Source organism: Pogoniulus pusillus, chromosome 2, assembly GCF_015220805.1.
Source record: "Pogoniulus pusillus isolate bPogPus1 chromosome 2, bPogPus1.pri, whole genome shotgun sequence".
In the NCBI taxonomy this organism is placed as follows: domain Eukaryota; kingdom Metazoa; phylum Chordata; class Aves; order Piciformes; family Lybiidae; genus Pogoniulus; species Pogoniulus pusillus.
Genome location: NC_087265.1, coordinates 12,723,204 through 12,733,760, shown reverse-complemented (window position 1 = coordinate 12,733,760; position 10,557 = coordinate 12,723,204). Strand labels below are relative to the sequence as shown.

Below are 10,557 nucleotides of genomic sequence, written 5' to 3'. Positions count from 1 at the left end.
CTGCAAGACAGACACAATACATAATCAGAGTAGTTTAAGGCTTTCTTCAACGTTTTAACTGGCACAGCAGAAGGAACTTGGGCTGCCTTATTGCTTGTGCTTCATAGGCACCATGGAAGCTTTGGAGATGGCCTCAAACTCCAGCTGTTTACCAGGAGCTCTTGATGTGTTATTTTTCTCCTAGTCCCATAATTGCTATATCTGTACATGAGACAGACACCGGCTGGGCCGGGGGAATGTGGTTTTCCTACTGTACTGGGCAGTGCTGGCTCAGCGCCTGTGTGTATGGCAACCTCCTGGACTACCTACACTGCATTCCTTGGGCTCCATTGAAGGAGAAAGAAGGAAGAACTTCTGCTGTTAACTACAGATGTAGAAGGGAAATAAAAACCACTGTTCTTAGTCTTTCCCTCAGACCAATGCTTAAGGTTTAACTCTGAACCACAATAAACATAGAAGCAAAACTGTAGGTGGCTTATTATAATAATTTATATTAATGCTTTATAATTAAAGTTTTATCATATATATATATTGCTGATCAGAGTATTAGTCAAGATCTTTATCCAAGTAAAAATTTGTTGCAAGGCTTCTTTAATAAACATAATTCTTTTACTTGTGTCCCTGTGGCTTTTATGGCAACAAAATATGCTGAAGACTTTAATTGACATAAAGGCCTCTCATTAGAACTGTTTCACAGGGCAGGGATTGCAGTAGCAACTGGCTTATCACACAGCTTAGATAAAACTTCCAGATTAGTTCAAGTTAGTCCTGTGTTTGCAAAAACAAAAACTCTTTCTGCTCAACAAACCAGACCTACTCATTTAGCAGCCCTCCCAACAGCAGTCATTCAAACTCCCCTCAAAGCAAGGGGCAGGATTTGGAAGTACAGTGATGAAAACTTACCATTGTGCAAAGCCTTTTATTAAGTCCTCCCGTGACAAGTCTATCTGCACCTTCAAAAGGAAGCAAATTTTCTTTCTCTGTATATTGTTCAGTGTACAAATTGATTAGCAAAGCTAGCACTGCTCCCACGTCAGACCTGCTATCAAGTCCTGGAGCAGCAGCTCAGGCTGAAGGGAAAGGGAGTTTGCTGTACTCAAAGGACACAAACATTAGCCAGCCTCAGCCCTGCAGCCCAGTTTCTTAGCAGCACTACTTGGAGACTAATTTGTTGCTGCAGAAGCAATTCCAGTTAACTTTTCACAGAATTGAAGTTGTTCACAGCAAGCTTAAAGCACTGTTGCCAAATGCTGGGGTTTAATCACATGTCTGGCTCAGCCTTGTGTTTGTACTATTGAAGCCATTCCCCAAATGAGCAGCAGCAGATCCCAGAAAATAGTTTTAATTTTGGGAGCACCCTTCTGAAATAAAGCAGCAGTGCAGGCAAATCATAGGAGGCCACACAAGCTTCCACATGGATAAAGCCTTATTTCAGGTTGAAATCTGGCAGAGAAAGTTCTTGCCAGAGTGCTAGTCCTGTCACTGAGACTTCAACTGCATTTGAAGTTTACAGGAATTGCTCAGACTGTTTCAGCTGTATTCAACCAGTAATATAGCTGCTTTCAACTCACTTTGCCCAGCTCCTTCCTCTCCTGTGAAATGAACGGCTTGCTGTTTTTCACTGCGATGTCCAGCGTCCTTTTCTTGACATCTTCCAAAGATTCAAAAAATTCAAACCTGAAATACAGGTTTGAAAGGAGAAAATGAAGTCACACTTAAAAGCCTGGAAAAATCAATGGCCTGGACACCGTGATGGAATACAGCATCCACGGCCAGAACTTTTTAACAGAGAAGGAAGACACAGTAGTGGCGATTCTCTATAGTTAGATTTTGCTCACGTTGTAAGAAATCTCTTCCTGGCCTCATGAAAGACTACAGCACTGCTATTAGCCTGTTCACTGTGCCAGGGGGAAGGAAGGAAACATGCATCTGTGGTGAAATGGCTATTTACCACCATTTTTCCTTCTCCATGAAGTTCAGCGTGTTTTCCATGCAACTTCCATTACTCAGAGGAAATAGCTGAGCCAACCCCCTGAGTTTCCAAAGTAGGTTTATACCACATTAAGACAAGGACTGGAACCTGTGGCAATTAAATTTTTAATGGCTCTGATTCATGCCTTTGGCACAACAGCTAGTGTCAAGTGAATTTTGTCCACGCTAAATCACTGAAGTTCTGCCTACCTGAATAGCTTTTCTTGCAGTCAGAGCTGCAGAACAGGTAATGTGTTTTGGAACTGTGCATTGCTCAACCCATTGTACCTAATTGAGGATGTAAAGGACACGTCAATACCGAGGATGAGGAAAAAGATGCTGCTCCCAACAGCTGTGCTGGCACTACATCAGTGGAGTTACATGAGAAGAGGCAGAAACAAAATCCACAACTTTTCATTTCTGAGTGTTAAGATGAAGCATTTTTAAATCTTTTCCCCATTTCGGTCCTGTACTGACCTACACAGAGAGGCCCCAACACAGGCAAAACCTCAGCCACTCAGGGTCACAGAACAGTTACAGATTTTCAGATGTGTACCTTCCTCTATGGGATTAAAAACACCTCTCTTCCAAGCATTACTGTGTTTGTTTCCATTTCAGTGGCAGAGCTGCGGGCATGACGCTATCAGCAAAGAGGCAGCAACATTTTACCCTGCTGCCACCAGCTCTCAATGATATCCACCTGTCCAAAGAATGGTATAGTCTCAAGAGGCTTTGTAATTCTGCCTTTGACTTTTGAAAGCTGTTAGAAGAAGCATCAGGCAAAGAAGTATGGACAGAGAAGCAGGCTTTATGAGGTACCCAAATGGAAAGATTGCCTGTGCAGTAACAGGGAGTTTGGGATGGGTGTAACTCCCTGTTATGCAGGAGTTACATACAGTGTCTGCACAGAAACAACAGATGGAGCCCAAACCTGTTAGGATCGGGGAAGAGGTGGGAAGGAGGTATAACCTCCTGCAGAGGGACAGGCAACACCAAACCAGAGCAAGGCCAACCCTAAGCCCTTGCAAACTAAAGTGCCATTTCTTTCAGAAGACCTGCAGATGTTCACAAGACAATCCTTAGGAGTCATGAGAGCATACTTGATGGAAGCCCTTTCATTCTACAGAGATATAACTATTTCAGCAGCAATCATAATGAACACTTTCTTACTTCTCATCATACTGGGGGTTCAGAGTTTTCTTTTTAACAGAAGTCTTCCTCCTGCTTGACCATCTTCTATCTGGAAGCAGGTATATACGAACATACGGATCAACTCCACGATTGGAAGAGGGCACTAAGTTTCTGTTAAAAGAAATACAATGTTGACAAGTAAGGCAAGTTTTCCAATTTTAACACCTTGAGTCTCTCTTAGATTTAACTCTTCCAGCGTTCATGGGGCCAAAAGCTTTTCTCTTGGGAGCTGGAACATAACAAAAAATTTCAGCATGTGAAATTAAACACTATTTTCACTACTGAGTCTGCAGCCATGTATTTGTATTTCCAAATTAACATTTAAAAACCTAGTCATAGGTGCCAATCTTTGTCATGATAGGCATCACAACAGCCCAAGACACACATGAATTGTCACTTCTGTTCTGGGGAAGTTTGAGCTGGATGAATGTTAAAGGATCTCTACTGCAGTGAACGCCACCCATCATCTGCTCAGAGACCTGCTACAGGCATTGACCAGAGCTGGTGGTTTTCACCCAATTTGACTTAGTAAAGCTGAATACACTGAAGTCAGCCAACACTAACAAAGCTTAGCTGGGCAGCTCATAGTGCACATGCTTCTGCTCCAGCTTTGTTGGGTGTCTGACACACCATCAGAGAGCTCTTTCCCTTTGTTTTACAGATATGCACAATCAAACCTTAGCATTACCTGCACAATCAAACCTTAGCATTACCTGCAGCCGTTCACCAGCACGACCAGACTCTGCCGTACCGAAGCGTACCGCACTGTCAGCTGAATCTCTCCCAGAGGCATTTCTGTCCCACTGCAAAACAGTTGCAGAGTCAAAGCTTTTGAATACAACAGATCACCTTGGTGCTTTCAACTAAAAACAACTTCCAGGGAACTGTTCTTTCTGACATTCTGAGGTTTGCGATCTAGAAAGCAGCTGGACCGCAGAGGATCCACATTCACAGCACTCTGTTAGTGCCAGCACTGCCTTGCTGACCTTCTGTACAGTTAGTTAATTTCAGGCCACAGCATAAAGGGCCAAAAAAAGCACCTACTTGGCCTGCTGTAGATGAGCCAGCAAAGTACAGGTTAGCATGTTACACAGCTCCTTCAAGGACATCCATGTATGCAAACAGGGACCTTTCTTAGATCTCGTTCTGCATGCTATTAAAGTGGTTTCAAATCCAAAACATTGCTTTTAAATTGCTAAATTGCTTTTTTAAAGTGAAGTCCCATTCAGAGATAGAGAATTTGTCAGTCCAGAAGTATCAGACTGAACATCTGAAGTTTGGTTTTATGTTCAGGTTGGTAACTGCTCTGACGCTGTGTTAATTGAGATGGACTTCCTTTGTGACTTCAAGTCAGTAAGGATTCTGCTAGCTCCATTCTGCACCCCAGGAGAGAGAGATGGAGCTCTCCACCCTCCTCAGCAGAGACTACTTGCAGCCTCACATTTCCACCAGAAAGGACACACACACACTCACACCTATCCACAAAAACTTCATTCACAGCATTATGAGAGTCCCAAAGCTTGTTGGATAAAACGCAGCATCCAAAACTTTCATCAGGCAGAGATGCTTATGAAGAGTTTGTTTTTACAGAAGTGGAAAATTCAAACTTCCAATCATGAGTGTTATGAGACACAGAATATTCTGTGTAAGATGCTCTTAAAGAATATAAAGCTTAAATAATGGAGCATTTTTTGGGAGAGCCACATGGAGCACTTCTGGGGAGAGCCGGAGAGGACATGCTGTCACTTCACACCTGATCTGCCAGTCACCCTGTAATTCACTTTGCTTTTGACTGGAATACTTACTTGGGCCTCAAACCACCCCACAAAGAACTGACCCAAGACTCCAAATGATTTAGCAGACTTGAATTAACTGCATGCAACAGCAACCTATAAAACCTAAACCTTCCCGAGAGCAGAACAATTGATCTGGAAGAACCACCTACTTATGAAGGTCCAGATTGCTGCTACTTAATTCAAAGCAAGAAGAAGGCAGAGAGCCCAGTGAAGTGACACTGGGTGCAATCCTCAGTTCCTGCACCACCGGCAGTGTGGGCACTACTGCAGCTCTGGTATGCAATGCTGCTGCTGCTGGGTGATGCTCTGCATTTTGCTGCCGCTCTGTCTCATTAAGGCTGGCAACAGTTTCGCTTGGTGCTGCTGAACTGCCATTTGTGTCCAGGTCTTCTCTGCTGTCCTTTTCTGGCAGGGATTCAAGTGCTGCAGAGTCTTTGCTCACTGGAGGTACTTTTGAGACTTCTGGTTTTGGTGCAGAGGCAGATTTTTGCTGGTTTCCACCCTTCTCCACTATGCACACGGGCCCCTGCTTTGAGGCACTGACACCAATCTTGACTCTTTGTGGATCAGGTTCTTCAACATTGAAAGCCTAAAAATCACAAGGAAGACAAATGAGTGCTGCTCCCAAAGCAGGGGATTTCATTCCTGCATTATCACCTAGGATGAAATTTCACAACAAAACAATCTGCCATTAGAGATGGAAGAGGCCTATGGGGTTAGCTGTGATGTTCTCTTCCCTCATCCTACTCTGTGTCTAAATACTGAGAGCAGTGAGAAAACAATTCTTAAGTGTCAGTCTCCCTTAGTGTTAAGATCTAAGCTGGGGAAGCAAAGCTGCTAAACACTCCAACTCTTTCTTGTCATGAGAAGATTTTCACCAATGACACTGCACTAAAGTTTAGGAAGCCTCAAGTGTACTTCTTAGCTGCACCATAAATTCTTAACTGCACTTAAAAAACACCTTGTCACACTTCTGCTTTATATTCTACACCCACTTTTCATCTTTTGCCTGGTTAGAATTGAATGTTTCTGTTGAGGATGCTGAATGAATGTGGCAAACAACTTACCCGCAACACAAGTTTCATCTTAATGAAGCTGTCTGAACTGGAATGATCCAGCTGAAATCTCTCATCCAGAGTCATGTTTGGGTCCTTCAATAAGTGTGAGAGGCATACCACTGATGTACCCAGGGCACTATCCCGATCCTTGTCTTTTATCTGGGGGGAGGAGGGGAAGGAAAGTATTTGTTAGATAGTAAACTGTAAAGGATACTACTGGGAACAGCAAGGCAAGAAGGCATTTCAGACAGAGACAAAAATTACCTTGTTTACCTCAGGACATACCATCAAGTATGGTGACAGCCAAATGAGTGATGCCAATTTCCTTGATTGTAATATTTCAGGAGTATAAAACACTGGAGTAAAAATGCCACAAGGAACTGCCTTAGTAGAAGAACTAGGCCCTGAGATTTGACTCCTATTACTTGCTCTGAGGAAGGTGTCCCAGGCAGTTGGGATGATGATTGGGTCTAAACCTTTACAAGTGTTTTAGGGAATAGCTTATTTAACCCCAATACACCTTCTAAGATCAAATCTACTTCTGTAAGTGAAGAGCCATAGAACTGGCTGTGACTGCAACGTATGCTAATGAGAGACAGGATTTCTTAACAAGCCAAAATACTAAGATGAAGAGATAGGACTGTGGTTGAGAATTATGAGAGCTGCAATATCAGACTGCAAAATAGTCATGGCTTTACTATACATAAAACCTTCTTTGTACTTTGTAGCCAGAAATATCCCATGCTTTGAACTAAGATTTTTATGCATTACATGCTCCCAGAGTAAAGGTAGCTAACAGCATTGCCTGTACAACAACAGGTGCTTCTGCCACCATTCGGGTAAAAGGACCCCAGGACAAGCACACTAAAACAATGAGCACTGAGATCACATCCACCATAGAAGAGAGTTTTTCCTACAGGAAAAGGAAAAGGCTTTTCTCTCACCTCAACATGGAGTGACTGTGAATGAGCACTGTGGACAAAGAAGGTGAAAGCCTGGCCCCATGTGGGATCTTTGCTGAAATTGCAGGTCTAAAACAGAAGATTGTGGCATATACATTAGTTTATTCTGTAAGCAGCGAAGAATACTATGACACTTGATCATCAAAGAGGGTCATGGTGACCTTCTTGTTTTATTTAGTGATGCTACACCCCAGCTATATGGGAAGAGTGAAATTTCCAGGTCAGAAGTGTGCAGAAGCAAAGTCTCTGGCAAAAGCAGAACAAGTTCTACGGGGTGTGGAAATGCTGAAGAACAAGTCTAGTGAGCTGCAGTTGGCCCCAACCAGTGCTGCCTGGACCAGCAGCCTGCTTCACCTGCAGCAAGGCACTGCTCCCTCTCTCCCACCTCTCCATCCAGGGAGTCAGAGTGCTGCTTCCAGCCTGTAGGCACCCGGAACCAGCTCCCTAAGCTGCAGCAAGCTGGCAGAAAGGGTAAAAAAGCTAGAGGCAATTTGAGGAGTGCAGAGCTCATGGGAAGAGTAGGATGGCACAGTTTTAGCACCATGCACTTCAAGGATGAAAGAGTATGGAAAGCACCTGTGGGGGCTGTGGATGAGGCTGCTCCATAAACCAACAGCTTCCTGAGTGCTGGCAGCTAGAAGAAAGGAGCAAGGGAAAGCTGGAAGTCTGACCTAGCTTGGGAGAGATAGGTGATGTGGTGGGGAAACAGGAAAGCCAAAAAAAGGTAAAAATGCAAGCAGAACCAAATTTCTTGAAGTGAGCTAGGCTGGAGACCTGTAACTTTTAGCTCTTCAACCCACGTAGAGTGTCTGTGCTAGTTTGAAGCTAGCTAGAATGTTTTGGTGAGAAGAACTAGATCACAGCCTGTAATCTAGTTCTTCTCACCAAAACATTCTAGCTAGCTTCAAACTAGCACAGTGTCTTAACCAACATGTCCTCACGGCCATCAGCATGTAAACACACATCTATACAGCAAATGATCAGACACCCACCAATCGAAGACAACTCAACAACACAGTGCTTCCACATACTGGTTGGCCTCCACCTTGTGGCCTCTGCAGCCTTACCCAAACTACAGCTGTTAACATCAGCTTCACCAGCCTCACCCTCCTTGGGGGCTACTTGGAGACATTCACCCATAAAACAGAAAGTGTTTAAGGAAAACAGAGGAGTCAAACAGCCTCACCTTACTTTTCTGAGTCTTGTTTCCTACTGTGAGCAGAACAAAGGAGGAAGGTTCTCGCTCCATCTTCTGTCATTGCACACAAAGAAAGAGGAGAGGGGGAAAAAAAAGACACTTAACAGTTTATAGGAAGCAATATCAAACCACTACTCTTACTTGACAGAAGTTGCTGGAAAGCTGACCACAGTTTTCAGATGAAGAACATCTGACAAGAAAGACTCCAGCCATAACACAGCAGTCTTACATTCTACCATCTCAAGTACACATTTAGGCCAGAATTTTATGTATGCAGGTTCTGATAGGTAGGCTGTTAAAAACTGCTGAGAAGACAAAGAGAGTTGAAGGTTCAGTGGGAAACCTTCATCATTCCTGAACAAAACAGGACTCCCAGAAGTGCCTTCCAAGGCTCAAGACTTGCCATAAAGCTGCTAGAAGCAAGTCTTAAAAGTAATACCCCTCTCCAGAAATGGTAATACTGCACCTCTTGTACAGGGCTCCTCTGCACTAATGCTGGAGAAGTTAAGGCTGAGGATCTGCTCTCGGCACCACATTTTATATTAAGTGGATACAGCAAAGTCCATACCAAAGGACTGATGAATGTGACGTCTATCACAGTGCCTGTAAGTCATCTAAAGTGTAAAGACTACATTTAAGAGGGGAGCTACTCAGAGAAAATAGAAAGCATTATCCATTGCTCAGAGCTGTGATGGTGTATAGCTTAGTCAAGAAAAAAGGGAGAAAGGCACTCATCTCTATACCCACCATTCACATGACAAATGCAGTATTGGGGAGGATAAAGCAAACTGAAGCAGACAGAGAAGACATGAATGACAGAAAGGCTTCTGAATCCCTCTTAAAACTGAGGGGAAAGGAATCTGGTGTTCAGGGCTCCAATGCACAGGAAGATAACCAAAACCAAACATATTTCTCCCACTCCAATGCAGGAGGTCAAGCTGGAACAGCTCAGCATGGAAAGAACTCCTGCAGCATCAGAAAGGACAACATGACTTGACCTGATGTCTGGAGGTTCTGTGTCCAAAGCATAAAATAAAAACAACCAACTCACATCAAATATTTCTGCACTACATTCGCCCTTGGATCTTGCAAACTTTCACTAGGGTGAAAGTGAGTTTGCAATCAACTGTTTTGAACTCTTGGTCACTTAGATTCTGACAGAGAAGTGATTCTTTTTAGCTACAGCTAGTTGCAGTTGCTATGATACTGCATAATCCCGAAGGCTGTTTTGCAAGCATGGGAGAAAGAATATAAATTTTACCTTGAGGTACTTGTTATTTTTGATCTTCTTCATTCCACAGTCACCATTTGAATATTCAAAGTGGTTTTTCTGAATTAGGGAAAAAGTATTTAGAAACAATTAATTTGTGGGCTTTATAAAAAAGGGTTAGGAGTGAAGGCTGCCTGCGTGTGGTTTGTACTTACTGGAAGGTTAAAGGCGCTGTCCAAGTAGACTATCAGAATAGCTGTAGACAGACCCTTCTTATCCTGTGAAGGCCAGGGAAAACAAAACAGGGCACAAAGCAGGCATGATCATCCATTAAGGACAAGGTAAAGGCACAACACGAATTCAAAGGAAATCTAAGCAGCTCTTCACCTGTCTGCTAAAACATGCAGTTCAGAGGAGCACAAGCCTGACAGTATTAAGCAGACCAGAGGGAAGAGGTGTAAATCTTTACAATTTGCTGGCCTCAACACTCTTTAATCTCTCTAGTACAGAGAATCATAGAATCAAACAGCTTGGGAAGAGACCTCCAAGATCATCCAGTCCAACCTATTACCCAGCCCTATCCAGTCAACTACACCATGGCACTAAGTGCCTCATCCAGGCTTTTCTTGAACACCTCCAGGGATGATGCCTCCACCACCTCCCTGGGCAGCCCATTCCAATGGCAAATCACTCTCTCTGTCAAGAACTTCCTAACATCCAGCCTATACCTCCTCTGGCACAACTTGAGACTGTGTCCCCTTGTTCTGTTGTTGGTTGCTTGAGAGAAGAGACTGACCCTCATCTGGGCTTCAGGTAGTTATAGATAGCAATGAAGTCACCCCTGAGCCTCCTCCAGGCTAAACAACCCCAGCTCCCTCAGCCTCTCCTCATAGGGTTTGTGTTCCAGGCCTCTCACCAGCTTTGTCACCCTTCTCTGGATACCCCTGTGCAGCAATACACCTAAAATCACAGTCAATCACATGCATCAACATCAGTAATCTAGCATGGTAGTGATGAGACTAGAGGGAATGGAGCAAAACTAGAAGTGGTTTAGATTCAGACTGAATGTTAGGAGAAGTTTCTTCACCATGAGGGTGATGAGACACTGGAGCAGGCTGCCCAGGGAGGTGGTAGAAGCCCCATCCCTAGAAGTTTTTAAGGTCAGGCTGGA

The 10,557-nt window shown here is 43.7% G+C and overlaps 1 protein-coding gene across 1 annotated transcript in view; it reads right to left on the bottom strand.

The window, feature by feature from the left end:
• ESYT3 (extended synaptotagmin 3) overlaps nt 1-10,557 on the bottom strand; it is a 34,938-nt gene that overhangs the window by 857 nt on the left and 23,524 nt on the right. Inside the window, exons 13-22 of the mRNA XM_064156529.1 lie at nt 9,602-9,664; nt 9,438-9,506; nt 8,165-8,230; nt 6,961-7,047; nt 6,026-6,175; nt 5,108-5,547; nt 3,876-3,965; nt 3,142-3,273; nt 1,572-1,677; nt 904-953 (exon numbers count right to left, since the gene is read on the bottom strand). Coding sequence (XP_064012599.1) covers nt 904-953; nt 1,572-1,677; nt 3,142-3,273; nt 3,876-3,965; nt 5,108-5,547; nt 6,026-6,175; nt 6,961-7,047; nt 8,165-8,230; nt 9,438-9,506; nt 9,602-9,664 — 1,253 coding nt within the window. The remainder of the gene's footprint in view (nt 1-903; nt 954-1,571; nt 1,678-3,141; nt 3,274-3,875; nt 3,966-5,107; nt 5,548-6,025; nt 6,176-6,960; nt 7,048-8,164; nt 8,231-9,437; nt 9,507-9,601; nt 9,665-10,557) is intronic.